General features: G+C 24.9%; 1 protein-coding gene across 1 annotated transcript; it reads right to left on the reverse strand.

The window, feature by feature from the left end:
- Positions 1 to 93: 93 nt before the first annotated feature.
- Positions 94 to 16,248, reverse strand: LOC145837988 (lipid scramblase CLPTM1L-like). Its single transcript, XM_082945499.1, has 14 exons — positions 16,068 to 16,248; positions 14,618 to 14,718; positions 13,938 to 14,121; positions 11,871 to 12,016; positions 10,584 to 10,656; positions 10,171 to 10,288; positions 9,695 to 9,789; positions 7,564 to 7,658; positions 6,193 to 6,403; positions 3,141 to 3,223; positions 2,847 to 2,881; positions 1,659 to 1,759; positions 985 to 1,100; positions 94 to 388 (listed from the first exon to the last, which is right to left on the reverse strand). Exons 1-14 carry the CDS (start codon positions 16,233 to 16,235, stop codon positions 304 to 306), a joined length of 1,611 nt encoding a protein of 536 aa, XP_082801625.1. The 5' UTR covers positions 16,236 to 16,248; the 3' UTR covers positions 94 to 303.
- Positions 16,249 to 20,761: the final 4,513 nt, after the last annotated feature.

Genomic DNA, 20,761 nt, shown 5'->3' on the forward strand with positions numbered 1-20,761 from the left:
TCACCTAAAAATTGCACATATATGTCATTTTTTAATCTAAAATAAGTTATGTAAGTTTAAAGTTAATAAGGTATATAAAAACTAAAACGAGAAAACAATTCTTAGACTTGTTGGCATGGCACAGAACTTGAAATTAAATGAGTAAATTTGGAAAAATGTTTATAACATTTAATAAAACAAAACTTACAATAGTATTATAGTAATTTCAATTAGTTTTTTTCACAAAAATCGTTGTTTTTAATATGTGTGAACTTTTTACTTAATACTACCAAGTGCTATTTAACTCGGTTATTATAAATACTTTTAGTCTTCTTTTTTCTTTTTATCTTCATCTTCTTCATAACTGTAGCCATATTCATTCGGTCTTGTCTTGTCTACAGGGTACAACCTTGAAAAAAATACATAATTAAAATAATAATACACTACAAAAACATGCTAATTGAAAGATAACAATAAAACTAATAATTAAAAACATGCAAACTTACTGTTTTATTTGAATTTATAATGAACTTATATGTAAAATATTTTTTTTAATTGAACTATTGTAATTTAAAATTACTTTTAATTAAGTTTCAAAAATAAATACTTTAAAAACATTAGTCATTTTGTAATCTTACTTAGTTAAAAATTATAGTGAAACTAAAGGGTTTTGTTATTTAAATTTTCAAGGAGTAACATTTTAATACTTTAGCTTTACAAGAATACTTAACAAGCTACTTTAACAAAATTGTTTTGTTTATATTTTTGATCAATTAGTTTTATAAACTAAACATGTATATAACTTTAAATAGTTATATACATGTTAACAAACAGGTTAGTAAATGGAAAACTTAACGACTACCAAGATAATTCAATAACAACTTATACAAACTTCTACAATCATCAACAATTGATAAATCAATTAAAAATAACCATAATACTTCTACCTTTTAAAATTGTTCCTGATTATGAAAATATTTTACATATAAAAAAAAAAGCACAAACCACAGTTGATACAGGAAACAGAAAAACACGATGTCATCTCTGAAGCAGGCAATTCTGTGAGATGTGGGCATCTTTATTATGAATGCAAATACATCGTCTATGAATGTATTGAACGCCTGGAAAAAAAAATCTAGTTATTATATCTTTATAGAACAGTTATAAAAAATAAACTAATATTCTACTAAAGGAGGAAATATCTATAAAAGCTGAATACTGTTACTTTTTCTGTTCCAAGCTGTAACTTTACGGTCTTAGCTAGTCTTTGAAGAATTGTTATACTAGTACTATTTGTGAAGTAGTATATGCAGTAAGTAGTTGTAAAAACTTTAGTATACTACGAAATATGCAACATTTAAAGACTACCAAACTAATTTTGAAGCAGTCGAGTAGAATAAAAATCATCCAAAAACTATAAAACAAAAGACTACAAGTTTTATTTTTGCAGTTACAAAAAACAATGGACAGTTTAAGCTTTTTATAGCCTTAGACTTTTTTAACTCCTACAAAAAAAAGTTCATCTTTTTGTAGTATTAAAAGTTTCATTATTAAAAAACAACAATACACTTAACTAAGAAACTCGATGTGTATTCAAACACTCATGAAATAATTAATTTTAAAAACCTTACAACTAAATTGAAGTAACAATAAAAATTTGATACTAGTAAAATATAAACCTTATAAGTGAAAGCTCTCCAAGGTAGGTGAGCAACGGACTTCAGTTTGTAGTTTATAAATAGTTGGGGCAACATGAACAAGAACCCGAATACATACACACCTGAAAAATAAACAATTAAAAATTATTTCAAATCCCTAATAACGACTTTTATATTAAATATTCTTATAAAAATGTTAAGACACAAATACAAACATAAGAAAAAAACCTAAGTAATACGGTATTAAAAGTTTTAGGTTAAATATCTTTATAAAAATATTAAGACACATATACAAACATAAGAAGAAAATCTAAATATTACGGTATTAAAAGTTTTTGGTTAAATATTTTTATAAAAATTATAAGACACATATACAAACATAAGAAAAAAACCTAAATATTACGGTTTTAAAAGTTTTAAGTTAAATATTTTCATAAAAATATTAAGACGCATATACAAACATAAGAAAAAAACCTAAATATTACGGTATTAAAGTTTATACAAAACTATGCTTCAAAATGCATATGTGTATTTAATGTAGTGATTTTAATCAAATTACAAGAGTAAAATAAAACTAAGTATAAAAACTAACAAGATAACTGTTTTCGTACGCAAAAAACTTTATTAAATATGGCATTACTCTGCCTACTAAATGTATTTAATATTAACAGCTCTACAGATTCTGTATCAACATACAGTAACAAAAGTAAAGCCGTCAGTATAATATACTATTTGCATAAAAAATAATTGTTTTGATTTCCAACGGGCTTTGCTAAAACCTCTACGATCTAATTTCTTGTTACATAATTTCTGATATGAAAACAAACACATTACCAGTTAGAACTATGTTTAGTAAATGTACTAAAGTAATCTTACTATAAATATCAAAATCATGTATTGGTTTAGAACTGTCAAATTAACACTGCATTTTTTTAGTTATTATAATCTTGTTTCAGTTAAATAGTATTCTAAGATTTAAAAATTACTCCATAGACTTAATTGTAATTAATAGATATTTAAGTAATTAAACAAAAATACTTAGAAAAAGTAGAGTTCGCATTTAAGATTTAAAATATTTAAGTAGTATTTATAAATAACCAATTAGTTTTAAATAAAGATCTGTTTTTAAAGAAAAATTAAAAACGAACGCTTTTAAATTTTTAATTAAATATCTTAACTAAAAATAAGCATAACATTAAAAATACTTACCGTTAACGAGGCTTTGAACGACCCAGGAATAAATGCTGAAATAATAAAAAAAAATATTTTAAAAGACAACAAACTGAACTAGTGGTTTTTGGTTAAAAAAGGTTGTTTATTTATGGTACGAGACAAGAGTGAACAAGTTCTTGTTTCATCCTATCAAACAAGGACACACACTACTTATTTTAAAGTAAAAAATCTAAAAAAATGCTTTTGAAGTAAGTTAATATAATAACCTTTCAAAAAAAAGTTGAAAAAAATATGTTGATAAAACTTTTATTCACACAAACAAACTCAAACCTTTTGTGAGGAACGTAGAAAAGTGAGTAGACTGCTCCAAGCAGGCATAGTGGGTACAAAGCGTATGATAAGTATTTGAACGCCTGCAAAAATGTATTTAAAGTGTAGTAAAAATATAGATATAAATCTGAAAAATTAAAATCTTAATTATTTGTAACAAACAACGAGCTCATAAGCGATAGTTCAATGTTTATAAAAAAAATATGTTGAAACGAAATGGACGATAGTAACAGAAAAATACTTAATTATTTGGTACCTACTTTAAACACCTAACAAAAAATATCAGTTGAAAGAAAAAAACACTTAAATGGTTAAGAATATTTTTAAATTGTTTAAACTATGTAATTTTTACTAAAATATAACTTAAGTGATTATAAAAATCTTATATGATTAAAAATGATATGCTTACAACATGTTAAAACTAAGTTCAAGCTAAAAATATTTATACAAAACTTAATATCTAAATAAAATAACAGATGAAGCATCACTTTTGAAACATAACTAAAGGATAATAATGTATATCAAAAAAAATACTTTATATTCTTTAAAATGAACTAAAACCGTATGTAAAAGTTTTTTTAAATTTAAAAAACATACAACTAATTTTAGTCATTATTTATATAAAGTTTTAGTCTGTGTTTACTATGAAAATCCAGTTAATATATGTTTGTTTAAAATTACTTATCACTACTGCGTTCTATAACAAATTAAAAATTAATAGTTCAATAATGCGTGGGTTTTAAATAACAGTGATAACAAATGAAAACAAGTCTGCTTGTATTGTCAAGAATAGAGTGTTGTAAAATTGTACATATAATTAAAACAAATTTTAAAAAACATTTAATTTTTAATAAAAACATATATATATTTACATAATAAAATCATGTTAGTCAAAAAACTTTAAAATAATAAGCAAAAATAAGTTATGATTACATTAAAATTAAAAATATTTTTACATTGTGATCTTTATCATTTAGTGCAATGTTGATGTTATTTAAATTGTTGATTAAGAAATACAAACTTTAGTGGAGCTTAGATGTTTTAAAGTGGTGTAAATGCTAACAGAACCTTTTGAAATACTAATCGCCATTTTTTAAATGTCGATAATTAAAGGTCAACAATATTTTAGTTATATGTTTTTAAACTTGACCTAAAAAGTAATAAATATTAAAGTATTAGAGCTAAATGCTAAAATTTAATACAAGTTGCTAAAAAAACTTCTATAAACAAGTTTAAATTTTCAGTTGATATCTTTGTTATTTAGAATAAACTTTTTGAAATAGTAAAATTAAAAAGAACTTTAAAAAAATTTTAGTTGGGAACAACAATCAGAAACTTTATTAAGTCATAAAAAAAAAAACTATAGAATTAAGCTTTTGAATAGTTTGGTTTTGGTACTGGTTTTATTTAAAAAATTTAAATATAACTCACTCATTTTCGAAAAAAGTTTATTAATTAATTTCGTTTAGCGCATCCTCAGAATAATATTGCCAAAAACTATTAATATTATAGTGTAATTTTAGTTATATACAATGAATTTGAAAAGTCTAGCTAAAAATAGTTACGTCATAAAGTATAAAAGTCTGTTTAGAAAAAGTTTAAAATAGAATTGAGCTAAGCTAATTTAAAGTAATTTATAAGACAAAATCGCTAAAACAAAACATTTAAAATAGTAGTAATTTTTACCTGAAAATAAATTAAATAAATATCACATTACAAAATACGACAAAGACGATAACAATAAAACTACTAAAAACACGCTATTTATAAAGTATTAAATATAAAATAATTTTAAGGAAAATTTTACAATTACGATTATTGTTTAAAATTGTTTGATAACCAACTTAAATAATCGAGCTATTGTCTTTTGTTTCTAAAGTCTGTTTTCACCAACTGAAAAGTTTGGCAAAAAAAGTAATTGTTATGAATAAAAATTTAAAAAAGTGTACAATTAAAGTTTTACATTTCTTCATTTGTGTTTGAGAAAAAAACTTTAGACTAGGGTTTCCAAAACTTTTTTTCAAAATACCTCTTTAAAGAAATTAAAAAAGCTATGGCCCCCTCCAACAAAATTTCTCAAAAAACAACCACTAAAACCGCCAAATACTCTTTATTTTGCTCTCAAACATCAACTCCGGAATATCTAGCGTAAGTTTCAAACTATGGCCTTGTGGCTCCCCTTTTTACAGCTCATGGTCCCCTAAATTCCGATTTTTTTCAATAATATCAGTATAAGTAACAAAACTACCATTAAAACCGCCTAGGACTTTTTTTTTGCTCTTCATCATCATCTCTAGGATATCTAGTGTAAGTTTCATTTTATGACCCCATAGCCTCATTGTGGCCCCTTTGCTGCTCATGGTCCCCTAAATTTCTGTAATGACCCCAAGATGGCCACTTGGCCCAGTTTGGGAAACCCTGCTTTAGACACACGGCCTTTGCATAATTAATCTTTTGATTATCCATTAGAACTTTTTTAATACTAAAAACTACCTTTTCAACAGCTAAAAGTATTTAAGGATGAGATTAGATGCTTACTACGACTAAAATTTTAGCAATTTGTGCAAAATACGAGTTTTAACTTCCATAAGCGTTTAAAAAAACGTTTGTAAACATAATTTTAGCATACCTATATCATTCACGTGAAGGTTAAAACAAAAAAGGACAAAGTTTTAAGATTCAGTATGTTTGAGAATATATTAAGATCTAAATTAGCTGACAAACACAGTTTTAAGCATGTGCACGACGTTTCAAATACTGAAATTTAAAAATTTTATAACTCTGAGTTAATGTGAACTATCTTGTCTAATAATTATGTTTTACTTTTTATCCATCATAATCTTATTAATTAGAACTTTAGATAGACTTTTTTAATATCTATGAATTTTAAGCTACTTTTTGAGATGTGACCCCATAAAAAGTTTTATAAGAACTTGAATCGCCATATATCAGTTGTAAGCACAGGAAAACACCTTAAAAAATCAAAACGCATCTTAACACTACTGTAAACTCTTATTAATATAATAATATTAAACTAAAAAAAAGTTCAAACCTGCTGGTCATGGACCCTGGTAGCTTCTTCCTCGCAGACCTGTTCCTTCCTCTCGAAGCTGGGAATTACCCCGTTCCAAACCACGTGAACTTTCAGCACCTTCTTGACTTTCCACGCTTCGATGAGCATGCCGATGCCCTGCGGTATTGTCACCAGCAGGCTCGCCTTCTGGTCGCACAAGTACAAGAATATTATCACCGACGACGCGCACCTGTTCACATGCGAGTTGTTAGTAGGACTTATGATACACTAAACATAAACCAAAACGAAACTTAAAATAAATAAATATGTTTCGTTAAAATTTTACCAAAAGTCTAGCTAACGTTTTTTTTTTTAATTATTTGCGCATGAGAACAAAAAGTTAGTATTATCTCATTTTTAAGTGCTACTTAAACCTTCGAAAAACTTTTATTTTATTTAAATACTAGAGCAGGCTAATATAGTTAAACTTAATCACTAAGAGCTATTTTTGAAAATATGGTATTCTAGGAAGAACAAGTTTGAATAGTGTAACCACAATTAAAATATTTAGTTTTAGGAAACAATATCAAACAGTTTTATTATCAAACAGTTTCATTACAAAACTAGCGTTTTTTTTTTCATTTAAACATATAAAAAATCATAGTCTTTTTAGAAAGTACATATTTATGCTTGCATTTAAAGTAAAGGGTTACATTACAATTCAAACTCGGACAACTCAAATTCCGACAATCAAAATTCTTAAAAAAAATTAAAAGACTTTATCTCAAAATGTAATATAAACTTTAAAAAATAAATATGTAGATCTTATTTATATCTACAAGCCACTTTTTTCTTTGATGCAAATTATTAAATATTATTTAAGATATTTTAAAATAACTAAAGATAACTATGTTTTTTAGTTTAATTAAGCCATATCTCAAAAAATATTTAATTTTTTGCAAAAAGAAAAAATGGCTTGTAGATACTTATAGGACCTACATATGTATTTTTATATTTGACAAATATACATTACTTTTTTAGTTGTGGCCCTTTAATTTTTTTAAAGAATTTAAATTGTTCGAATTTGAATAGTCGTGCACCCAAATTAAAGTGATTTATGGCTTTTTTTTCAATACAATAATAACTTTTTAGCTTTTAACAATCATAAAATCATTTTTGTTTATAATTTTTTTTCTTAAGTTTTTTTAACTGTAAAAAAATAGCAAACGACGTGGAGTTATGTTCATGTATTAGTTGTAACAAAAAGATTGAAAGGAAACAACTAAAAGTCTTTACTGTGATCCAAGTAAAAGTACAGCTACAAGTTATCTAATATAAAAGCACAAACTTAAATTTAAAAATTATCTTAACATCTTTCTACAAACTCGTGACAGTACTTATTCAACATACTTGAACATGACGGTATTGAAAGAAAGTCCTTGCATTGTTTCTCTTCCTTTCCAGTATTTGATGTCGTTTTTGAACGCCAGGAAGTCGAATAAGGCCTGTCGAGATAAATAAATACTAAACAAGGAAACAAACATGCATTTTAAGCTTTCAAATTTAGACATGAAAAATTTTTAACTTATTAAAAGCTTAAAACTATTATTATGTTTAAATTAGTGATGTACCGGACTCACTATCCGGGTCCGGCCGGATATTGCCATTTTTTTCTGATATCCGGATCCGGCCGGATTCTAATTTGAAAAAAAAAGTCCGGACCCGGATCTAGTTAGTAAAAAAGAGCATACTGAAAAGTATTTTTTCAAAATCAAACCCTGTGTAAATTAATAAGAGTCATTTTCGTCAGTTAAAACTAAACACCTACCGTGATTGGCTCATTTTGTACACGTGACTAATTTACATTTGTTTACATCTAAACTATGAAATAAACATTTCAGAAATGCAACTTTTTACATATGTTGTAAAATTAAAAACTTTGGAATGAATACTTGCATTATTTATTGTTTAAAGTTGAGCTCAGAGAATATTTAGAGTTAATACGGTTGAATGTACGAGCCAATGAGAATCATATGACGAAATGTTTCAAACTAAATACTGATGCAACAAAACATCAAAACATGACAGGCAGTTTATATGTAAGTAGTTAGTTAGTTTGGTGTGCAGCTTGATGCAACAAAATATCTTGAACTTTTTTGTGAATGGTTATTGTAAGTAGTGTTTTGTTTTAAAAGTGAATATTTCAACTGGTGTTTAGTTGTTTAAATACTTAAGCCAGGTTTATACTTTAATAGTTTTTTAAAAATTTTACAGTTTCCTGTTTACTAAAAGTTTTATTTAATTTTTAGTTTATTGTTTTAAGTCTTTTGATATAGATTTAAAGAGCTTCCAATTTTTAAAGTGTTACCAAAGTAATTAATAATTTTGTATATGCTAGTATTTCTTGTTGTGTTTTATATAAAAGATTCATAACTAAAAACTGTCGTGTCTGATTATAGAAAGTAGTCTCAGTTAGAATTTAGTATTTGTTAGATATTAATTAAATAAGATAGGATTTAAATATGATGGGTAGTACTAATAAGTTAAGTGTACCACAATCAGTCCACAACTTTACTACTAAATTGTCAACCTTTGCTAGCTGTTCTACTGATTATTAGATTAAAGTAACTTTTTCAGTTTTTAAAAACCTCATTCTGACTCAGGCTTGTTTATACTCACTCTAGATAGTTTTAATGACGTAAACAGTGGCAACCCTGCTAGTTTAAAAATTTTTGGGAATTTTAGAAAATCTTAGACTGCCTCAGGCTAGTTTTCTTTTAGATTTTGAATGGGTTTGAGCTGATCCAGTTTTCAATATTTTGTAATTTTCTAGTGTATTTTATTCAAGAACTTGATTTCAGATTTTTAACTGTAAATAACACCAAAATTTGTAAACCTTGTGGCTAGCTGTTCTACTTATTATTAGATTAAAATTCATTCTGACTCAGGCTAGTTTATACTAGTGATGTACCGGACTCACTATCTGGGTCCGGCCGGATATTGCCATTTTTGTCTAATATCCGGATCCGGCCGGATTCTAATTTGAAAAAAAAGTCCGGATCCGGTTCCGGCCGGATTCCAACTTGAAAAAAAAGTCCGGATCCGGTTCCGGCCGGATTCTAATTTGAAAAAAAAGTCCGGTTCCGGCCGGACCCGAAATTGTGGGTCCGGTACATCACTAGTTTAAATATAAAAACTATATGTCTATTAAATCTGAAATGAAATACTTTAAAAAAAAAAAAATTTTGTTTTTAAAAACATTAGGCACATAATATTTTTTAAATATTTCTGTAAAAAAAATTTTTATTCAAGTTTCTTCCAGTAAGTATATTTTATAATAATATTTTTAATTATTTAATTTAATTATATGGAGATGAATACAATATGTAACCCAAATATACAGAGTTATATACTATAATTTTTTTGCGAAATCAAATAAATTATCATCTTTAAATAGCAAAACTTGTGAGTTCCTTAGAAAAGTTTATACCAAAATTTTAACTTAAAGCTAAAAATATTTAAAAAAAACATTTCAACTAACATGAAACATGGTAACTACAAAAGTCATGGCAAGAAAGTGTAATTTTGTCTCAGTCAGCAAAGATTTTATGTCATCTGTATCTTTGTCACTGAACCCTGATAAAGTACGAACTAATTCTAGTAATTACTATACACATAAAAACATATTTTCAGTTTATCAAGTGTTATTTAACAAAACCGAAAAAATACTATCAGGTATATATTAGATATTTTAATAAGAAAGCACTTTCATATACAATCAAACTGTTATAACTTCAATGCTAAATTGTTTTTGAAGCTTTTATTGAAACTTTAGATTCTGCCTTGATTTAAGTTATAATTTTTTGTAAACAAATACTTTCACCTTACTAAACACAAAAAATTAACACTACAAAATGTTAAGTTATCAAGAGTTTTGATACAGTTCTGTTCAATCAATTTGAGTGATCAATTTACTTAGAATAAAAAAATGTTTGAAAAGTTTAAACAACTAAATACCGTTTTCTTTCAGTAGACCGATAGATTGTCTAAACAGCATGTAAAACCTCAGCTTTCCAGTAGAAATTGGTTCGTATGAAAAAGAAACTTTTATTTCGCTTGAATTCGATGGCAGAACCTGTTTGCAGGTGAAATTAAGCAATAAAACGGGCTACACTCAAAACTAAATTAGAGTTTTAACATCTTTCAAATCTACCAACTCGGAAAAAATAAATTTAAAAAAAAAAAGAACGATTACTGCAGGTTTTTTAAATTTTAAACCTGAAAATAAATGTTTAAGAACTATAAGGAAAAGAGATATAAGTTTTACTCAAAATTTTTTATAAACTTTTAACAAACTCTACTTTCTTAAGTGAATTTGTTTTTCAAGTTATAGAGAGAACTAATTATAAAAAAAAATTACAAAAAATAACCTGCAAGTTCCTTTCCAGTTGAGATAGATCATCCAAGTACAAAATTGGCAGGTAGTTTCTATCTGAGTCTAACCTGATATTATGGTTTTGTTAGTTAATTCAAAACAATGTAAAAACTAAATCGTGCGTATTTTAAATTAAAAATAAAATTAAGCTAGATAATAAACCTACAAGGAAGCATAATAATTATAGCTATTTAAGAAACTAAACTTGCTGGATCAAGTTGAAAATATTACCCCCGTATTCAATAAGTAAAAATAATGATCCCGGAGTCATTTATTTCTAACTGGATCCAACTTGTTTAAAAGAAGCCATCATTTTTAGTTTTGAAAATACTAAAGTATTTTTATACAAAACTATTTTTTAACAACATTTGAAATACTTAAGAAAAACTTGCTGATCATTCTTTTTAAATGTTAAATTCATTAGTTAAAAACATTAGAATTGTTTGATAAAAAACTACAATAAGTTGACTTTTACCATTAAAACAACTTTAATACTTTAAAGGTTTATAATGCAAGCTTCCATTGCGATTTAGCTAAATAATAAGATTCATTGTTTAAGGTTTAATTTCAAATTAGAGATTTGGAAAATGATCTTTAGTCGTTTTAACTTTAGAACCTAGATTCTTAACAAAAAAAATTACAGTTGATATTTTAAAACAATCAAAGTTTTTGTTTGGAAAAGAAATATTTTTATTATGCTAAAAAGGCTTTAAATTTAGGTAGCTAAGGTAATTTTACAAACTAAACTTCAAGTTCAAACTAGTATTTTAGGGATTTAAATTTTACTATTGCATTTAAGTTTGACATAAAATCCACAAAAAAATTAAAATAATTTAGTCTTATTTGAAGTTTTCGTTTACCTTTCTGTTTAAAATAACTAAAATTAAATGAAAAACCTATTTTTTCTTACAACTTAAATCTTAAAAATCAAAAACCTTCAGATATAATTTAAAGTCATAAGGCGTTGGTGCGTTTAAACAAAGATATACATAGCAAGGAAAATATATCATCTAACACAGCCATCTCATATAACATCAAAACTTAATTGGGTGAATTAAATTTCAAGTTTTTTTTTATTATATAAGTTAGCGATATATATTTGATCAAATGTCAGCACGTCACAAGTTTTTATATGTTCAAATATTCTAATTACACAGAAAAAATAACTATTATATCTACTTTTTAAAACTTTTTTTTACTTAGTTACAATAACTGCAAATTAACATAAACTACTATGAAAAAAGTTTTATTTTACATGATATTTATTTGTATATGAACTAACACGGCAAATTGGATGAGTTCGCTGGGAAAATCGCGCTGGGCAAACTGAATGTCTTCATTCATGACGTGCATCTTTATCGAGGGGTGGTAGTGGGTAACCGGTGATTTCCCTGTTTCGAGACTAACATTTTCATCTGTGTCATTGTTCTGTGGCAATTGTTTTGAGAATAAAAAAAAATATTGTAAAACCTAGTGGTTTTTTATCCATAACAAATTTCTTTCAACTATTAAATTAGGGAAATTTAGTTATTTTCCTGAAAAACTCATTCATTTATTTGTTATTTGTCAACAACAAAAAAACTATAAATAAAAAGTATTAAGCCATTAACCAACAAATTACATCAAATTTAAACTATAAACTTATTGTATAATAAGAAACAACTTAACTATTTAATTATATTCTCTTTTTTTTACTTAAAATATGATTTTTTAATATTCTAACGTAGTTTTATTTAAAAAAAATCTTTTTTTCTATAGTTCGAAATAAAAGTGTTATGAAGTATTAAATATATTTGAATATAACTTTATCAATATAAACAATTTCGAAAATTTATAGAAATATTATATTGTATAAGAATACAAGTATACTAAGTAAAACAGAAGATAAGAAAAGTCTTAAATAAACTATTTCTGTTTTTTCATAACTTTCAAATAGATTTCTTTAAAACAAGACAAACTCAATAAAAACAGGTTTCACCACATTAAAAGTTTTTTAATATTTTAGATACTACATCAGATGCTTGTCAGGGTGATTATATGAAACAGCTACAAAAATTAAATTTTATAAAATATAAGAAGTCTGTGCAACAAAAACGTGTAACTTGATAATTCATTGGATTGGTTTTTCAAACAATTCTCAAATTAAGAGTGCGGACTCAAATGGAATATGATTAATTTAGTTTTATAATTTAAGTTATATAACTGGTTTTTTTGATCAAACTACTGCAACCAGAGTTCGTGCGCAATTTTTTTTTTACTTAGCGTGACTGAGACAGCCTGACATTTTTTCAAAGTAAGGAAAATCCCCTTTAGAAGTAATTTTAGGTATTGGGGGGTCTTGATTAGTACTATTATAGTCTCCGACTTCAATCAGCTTTATCTCAAAAATATTTTGAGCTTTAAAAATCTGCAAAAAGCAACTCATAGCTTAGTTATAACTCAATAAAATAAGACTAAATTGTGAAAAAGGTGATTGACCCCTTCCTATGCTCTTAACATAACAAATTCAGTAATAAGTTTTAAAATAAGTGTCATATATAATCTATTACTAGTGTAAAAATTTAATATATATTACTAAATACAATTGTTTAACTTAATAAATCACTAAGTAAAAACATTATAACCAGAAGATTTACATTAAAACGACGTGAAATGTTGTGTTTTATTAAAATTCAAAATGAAAAGCTTATAAGAGTATTAAAATTCAAACAAACAGCTAAGTTGTTGAACTAAACTGTAATGTTTAATCTGTATTTGTTTAATAAATTTTCATAATTATGACGTATATAATCTACTCAAAACAAAATAATAAAGATTCTAAAAAATTTTTAGAGATTCAACAAACGGCTTTAAGCGTTTATTTTTAGAAATACTAACTGATTTTGTCTTTAATATCGAAATCTTTATTTAGAAATAAATTACATCTCATATGATCTTAAAAAGATTTCTTAATTTTTTTTAATCAAAGATTTTCAAGCACTTGAACTAAGAAAAACTGATATTCTCAAATTTTTAAATAAAAAACTGATTTAGCCTGACGTTTTTCAACTTTTTCCAAAAAAACTGATTTAGCCTGACTTAGCCTGATTTAGCCTGACGCGCACGAACCCTGTGCAACACTGTTTTTTAAACTTAACAAAGTGTTTAAAAAACATTTATTGACAAATATATGTTTTATATTAAGCAGTTATATAAAACTTTAACTTTTATTTGTCAAATGAGAAAAAAAAATATTAAACCAACAAAGAAAAATGATGATTTAAAGTATTTTCAATAAGACAACTTACATTTTTTGAAACTATATTTACAAAAAATAACTAAAAGTTATAAAATAAATTTATATACTAACAGATGAAGAAGTCAATCCCTTAAGCAGGTTGAAATAGTAAACAGGCAATGCGTGCTTGGTGAGAGGAAAAACTCTTTTTATTGAAGTTCGTGAAGTCATTGACTCGCCTTGAGGATAGAGAAACAGATGCAAGTACAAAGAACCATTGTTAATTGTTGATTGCGGCAGTTTTATATCCAGCTTTCTGGTAATTTATATTGATAAGTATGATAATTTAAACATCAAATTTATTATAGATTGATAATAGTTATCATTTAATAGTCAATGATTTTAATATAATTAAAGAATTTTTATGAACATTTGATGATTTATTATAGTTAGAGTAAAATCAAGTTACCTCTAAAAAAGATAGGCTTTTTTTGATATGAACTAAAAATAATGAGATACAATGAGTTTTATTTAATGCAGACAGCTTAGTTTTACATTTTTATAATAAACTAAACCATCATTACTAATAAATATTAAAATGTCAATATTTTAAAAACAACTAAAAATTAATCCATTAATATATTTAAGTGTAAGTTTAATTTTCATAATACATTTTTTAAAGCTTTTATAAAATTATTAGCCAACATTTTAAAATCAAAACTAAGTAATTTTTTTAATAAAGAATATATTTTTATGATTGTTAATTAACCAGTATACTTAAAATTTTATATATACAAATATGACAGACTTACTCTTTAAAATCAGTGTTGAAATCAAACTTCTTATAAGTTTTTAGTAATGTGGCTTTATCAGCACTGAAATCTGTCTTCTTTGGTGATGAGTACAGTTTTAACTATAAAAAAAAATATTTATATTATTTAACAACTCTCTAAAAAACTGCACAGATTGTCTAAAAAACTAAACGAATTTCAACACGATTTTGTATAGCCAAAGACAAAAATTATCAAATTATTTTCTAATTAATAAAAAAAAAACTTTATAGTAGTTGTACTAGACTAATTTTTCATTTACAAAGTTAACACTAGAAAAAAGTCTAAACACTAGTACTAAGTATTAACTATTAACAAACCAAAGATAAACTTCAACGATAAAATGGTATTTCCATCTTTGAAAAATATGCTTTATAATATATGATAATACTCTAGTTCTCTATATTTTGAAACCCTTAATTATTTTGTTTAATACAATTACTGAAAAGGCAGACTTAAATATTGTTTATAACAGACAAACAACATTTAAATTAAACTGGTAGCTTAGAAAATCATAAAGACATCTAGAAGGAAATAAAAAATGCTCTTAAAGTTTTCTAGTTTTTAAAGTGCTTCCAAAAAGTAAACATGTAACATTTTTATTTTATATTTAGCTTTTTAAAATTAATGTTTTTATACAAGTTACTCAATTAAGATGTATAAAGAAATAAATATGCTACTTTTCTAAATCTTCATTTTGGTTAATTTTAATAAAAAGTACTTTAATATATGTCTATATCCATAAAATTGTTCTAAGTTTTAACGCAAAAATAAATTTAAGGAGAGGTCAAATTTATAAAAAAACATTGGAATTTATATATTCACTTTGGAGTGAACTATGACATACTTTCGATAATTAATTAATTAAATATTTTATTTTACTTAAAAATTTTAGTTAGCTTTGTAAATAAAAATCTTATACATACCAATTTGGAGTGTTTCTTGTTGTCAATTTTTGTACAACAAAAAAATTTTATTATAAAAGTCTTGTTTTCTTTTATAAAGTTAAAAAATTAAAATATTCTATAGAGTGATTTTTTCAAAAGTTGGAAAAAATGTATATTTCATTATTTTTTCTAAAAAAAAAACAATTTATGCCTAAAATTAGAAAAAAATTTATGTTTATTAACAAAAAAAACTGTTTTAAAGAAGAATAAGGACACAATAGACCTATTTGTTATCTAGAAAAAAAAAACTTTATTTTTATTGTTGCTTAAAACCTGTAAAAGTTATTTTTTAAACTCAAATTTTGCTGCATCTATAAAGAATTTTTTGAACTCTCTTAGCTCTATAACTTAAATTTTTGATAAAATTACACAATTCCATGAAACTTATAAAATTTTGTTAGTCAAAATTAAAGGTAATTATAAAACATTAAGTAAGGACAAAAAGTGCAATATACTTTTTTGCAAGTAGATATAAATCGACTAACTTTCCACTTTTGTTCGGGTTTCTGATGGATAGCAGATTTAAGACAAAACTTGTGCAAGTTTGGATCACATTTTTGTGGAGTCCACAATGAGTATAGTGTCCACATTGAGTGAGCAACATAAACAGTTGTTGCCAAGAACAAAAAATTTGTAAATGTAAAAAACTTCATTTTTCAATTTTAATTCTATTTCTACAAATTGTCAAAAAAGTACATGTAAAAAAATACTCACTCATTTTATTAAGATATATTTCTATCACTTTTTAAAAATGAGTTAACAATCAAAAAAACTAGTTTTATTCAAATAAAACATATAAAAAAAGTTAATATTTAATTTAAGACCTTTAATCAAAAACTTAAAATACTTTGTTAATATTTAAAACAAGATTGCTGCAAAATAAAATCAAACTGAACTAGTTTTCATTATTTATTCAAAATGTTTATAACCTGCCACCTAGGTACACAATTCGAAGAGAAAAAATGCCTACCCAACTAGCAGTGTGTACCCAGAAGATTTAGGTGTTTAATTACCTACATTAAGCCTAATACAATAATGTTAAAAGCTACTAAAGCTTGCAAACGACTATTCAACAAGAATCCATAAAAACAAAAAATTTTGCCATTAAAAAATGTATACATTTGTTGAAAGTATAACACAAATAATAATTCTTAACATATGTATTTATTTGTATAAACACTTATATTTAACCCAAATTTTTTCTTAAACTTATCTTATATTTCTTTGTACCTTTAAAATTTACATTATATGCATAATTAATTACTAATTCCAAATAAAAAAAAAGGTATTAAAACAAATTATACATTTTTTAAATTGTGTGATAAATATAAATTAGATTGTATGATCATTAAATGAAAAAGATAATATTACGCCACATGAGGATGAACCAATGGGTACTCGCTAAAGTTTCTGGGCTCCGTAGATTTTCAGTAACATTTACATAAATTCTGTCATTCTAGAAGGAAAACTGTCTTCAGCAGAAAGGCAAGTGCTGCTGGTAACAACTTTTGAAAGTTACAATCAGCTTTTGAAAATTTTCAAAATATTTGAAACAAATAAGCAACTAATAAAAATGTCTACTTAACCTAAACAGCAAGCTAAATTTACAAACATGTTTTTAAAAACATCTAGTTCTAAATAAATCTATATTGAAATATTTTTAATATTGATTAATATCGCTTTTTTATGCTTTTGACATTTTTGTTGCAATCATGGTGTATGTTATAATTAATATAGTCAATTGCACTATTCATTGTTTTTGTTTTTCTTATTTTTATTTTTATATGCTTTTTACTTTTATGCTACAATCATTAGGTATGTAAACATGATTGCATTATTCATTTGGTTTATCAAGTATTTTGTAACTTTTGAAGTATTTTTTATACCAATTTTATGATCCTGGGTATTAACATTTTAAATTATCTGTTTGCTATTTTTGTTAAACATGTAAACTTTAAAAAATCAGTTTTAAATATTTGTTTGATACACAATTTGTATGTTCATCATTATTTTCTTGTTCCATTTTTTTTTTTCAATTTTATACAGTGTAACTACTTTTTTAGATAAACTTATAATAAATCTAAACTTTGGGTGAAGCAATTTAAGCTGTACTACAACTCATTTTGTGAAACAATCTTTACTTAAAAAAACTTTTTTGTGTAAAATCATTTAAATTTTCAGGAAATTTATTTCAAATTCAAAAGTTTTGAATTGACTGTCTTTTATACCTTAATTTTAAATGAACACAATATTACAACACTTTTATAACTGAGTGGTCTTAATATGATATGTTATTGTACTTTTTACCATGATTTTATTTTCGAGTATAGTTATAAACTTGAAGTAAATAAACTTCAGTAATTTATGTTATAATTTTTTTTTCTTTAAATAAAAAATGTTACAACTTCATGTGTCTTTAAAACAGTGAGAATATAATTATTTTTAAGCAACATTTGTCTAAAACCTTTAATTTAAAGATTCAGCAGATATTATGACTATAAGCAAGGTTGTTAGGTATTTTTTTAGCCTTATTTGTTTTACTAGTGACTAAACAAGAGGTTGCATTTTTTCCATTTCTAAAAACTCAAAATAATTTTTAGAAACAAACATCAAAATTTTGAACTTCATAATTTTTTAAGGAAGGCTCAAGATAAAAAATACTATTTAATTAGAACATATCTTCTAACTCTAAGTAACTGTTTTTAAACTTTTGCAACTTTACTTTCATATATATATTTTTTAACCTGTGGGAAGGCAGTTTTTGTTATTCATCAAAAAAATAGTATTCTTTTAAAGTAAACAAAATAAACCATTTTTTCTAGTTGTTTTGACAGAACTTTTAAAAATTGCAATAAATTTTTCCTAACAATTTAAGGACTCTACTTAGAAAAACAGAAATTTCTTAATTTACACATATCTACCAGTTTGTATCCGAAATTTTTCCTAAGAATGATTCTTTCTCAAAGTATTATTGAAGCTATTAAAGGTTTTCATTTAAAGCCATTATTATTTTAAGTTAAAAAGTATGTTAGAACATTCTATGGGCTGAATTTAGTTATTTTTGATACACAAGCATCACAAGCAATTGTTTAAGTAAAAATAAATATATAATGTACTATTTATGCATCATTTAGGTATGGTTTAATTTAAATAGCACATTTTCAGAAGACTGAAAAAAGTTTAAAGAGTTGTAAAATTGTACTACTACACATTTCTGGATAACAAGCCTATAAATTAGACAGTATGAGACGTATAAGAGCAACCTGAGAGCTTTTTGCTCATTTTATAACTTTAGCCTTTACAAAATTTAAAACTAATTACAATAAATTTAACAAAAACACTTCTAATTTTTTCAAAAAAAAATTAAAATTTAGGAAACTTAAAATTTTTTTAAATACATTAAATCAAAAAGTGCATCAGTATAGGCACCAAAATACACATACAAAATGTTTCAAACAACTGTAAAAACAATTGGAAATCAAAATTTTTTAACTTAATAATAATAGATAATTCCATAGGGTTTATTTAATTAATTAGTCTTGTTTTTTATTTTTTGGTAAAAAAGACAAAAAAAACTGAAGCAATAGATTAGTTTGAAAATAAACAAAATTATCAGCTCACACCTCTTGAACTTTCAAGCAATAGGTGACTTTATATTTTACAAGCTTTTTTTGAATGTTTTAATCTAACTTCCAGGTACTTTTTACAAACTTACAAAACTTAGAGAGTTTTTGAGCGTGAGGAATAAGTTAGTGAGATATCATTAGATTTCATAACAAATGTTAAAACCAAAATAGCAACATAAGTACTTTATTTTGTTATTCAATTTACTTTATTTACACAATTCATGTTTAAATTTTCACACTTAACATCTAACTAACTATTTTGCTTATTATATTATTTTTACTACATTTAAATTACATGTAAAATATTTATAACTTTGTGGTGTGATTAAGTAGAGGTCCTAATGACATTAAAAAACTGATAAATTGTTAGTTGTAGATATCAAGCACCCTACACATACAAAAAAATGATGTTTTATTCCAAATTTGTTTTAATTATGAATATGTTTTACTACTAAACACAGAAGTGGATAATGTACTATACATAGAAGTTAATTTGCTATACATACTATATATGCAAAATTAACAACTAAGTGTGTTTATTAAGTTTAAACTTGTTTAAACTCCTTTGAAAGATGCTCATGAATACTTTTAACATACTTGTTTCTTATATTAAGTATACTGATATCAATACCATTTCACAGTAAGATTAAAGTACTACTTTTTTACTTCATGGATAAAATTTTGTTGTGTAGTGTTTGGTTTGAGTGTTTGAAGAATAAAAAACATTCAAGGTGAGACAATAGGGATGGGCAATGTTTTTAGCCGCAAGCTAGATAAAAAAATAAGTTAGTTTTTTGCTGGCAGGAGTATTTAAATTTTATTCAATTTAAACTTTTACTCAAATATCCAAGTCATTCCTATAAAATTCTCATTCTGTATGAACTTTTTACTATGTAATATGTAATGTAAGTTTTAAATCTTTCTTACTTTCTTTACTTTCAAATATTGTTTTTTGTTTGTCTCCATACTAAATATTGTAATATCTAGTGTTAGTTTTAAATTTTGGTTCACCAAGACAGTTTCACTATTTGCCAGTTTTAACTTTAAAAATTGCTACATATTATTGTTATTATTATTGGAGTTTATTGTGCAAAGATGGAGCTGAAAACACTTTCCTGACTTTTTTCAAAATCAATTTGTTAAGGACATAGGGGTCCAACATTTTTTTTTTTTAAAAACATTGGATCTTATATGAATGCTTGAAGTACAAACTACAAGACTGTTTTTAATAAGGCTGGTCATTTTCTATGGATCCATCCCTATTATAAAAATAAATATTGTTTTATTTTTAGTTTGCAATAGTTGGCAAGAAGATTCATAGTATACTCTTTCGAAAGTACCTAAGTTGAAATGCGTGCGATTTCTTCCTTTTACTAAACTTGTTTTAAAATATTAATAAGTAATAAAGCTCTTAACAACAGTATAAATTCTTCTTTTTTAAACTAAAATAGTCAGCTAACAGATTATTTTATTTTAATGTTAAAATACTTTGAATTCCTAAAATAAATGTAGTAAAACTGAACTTTACTCTGTCGTTAACCAAATCTAACACT

Source organism: Thalia democratica, chromosome 6 (assembly GCF_965202585.1).
Source record: "Thalia democratica chromosome 6, ktThaDemo2.hap1.1, whole genome shotgun sequence".
Classification (NCBI taxonomy): domain Eukaryota; kingdom Metazoa; phylum Chordata; class Thaliacea; order Salpida; family Salpidae; genus Thalia; species Thalia democratica.

Coding starts and splice junctions, on each gene's coding strand:
- LOC145837988 (XM_082945499.1), bottom strand. CDS start 16,235: ATGAAGTTTTTTACATTTACAAATTTTTTGTTCTTGGCAACAACTGTT. Junction 14,719..16,067: donor AACCCGAACAAAAGTGGAAA/GTTAGTCGATTT, acceptor TTTTTTTTATAG/TTAAAACTGTACTCATCACC. Junction 10,657..11,870: donor GAACTCATCCAATTTGCCGT/GTTAGTTCATAT, acceptor CCATAATATCAG/GTTAGACTCAGATAGAAACT.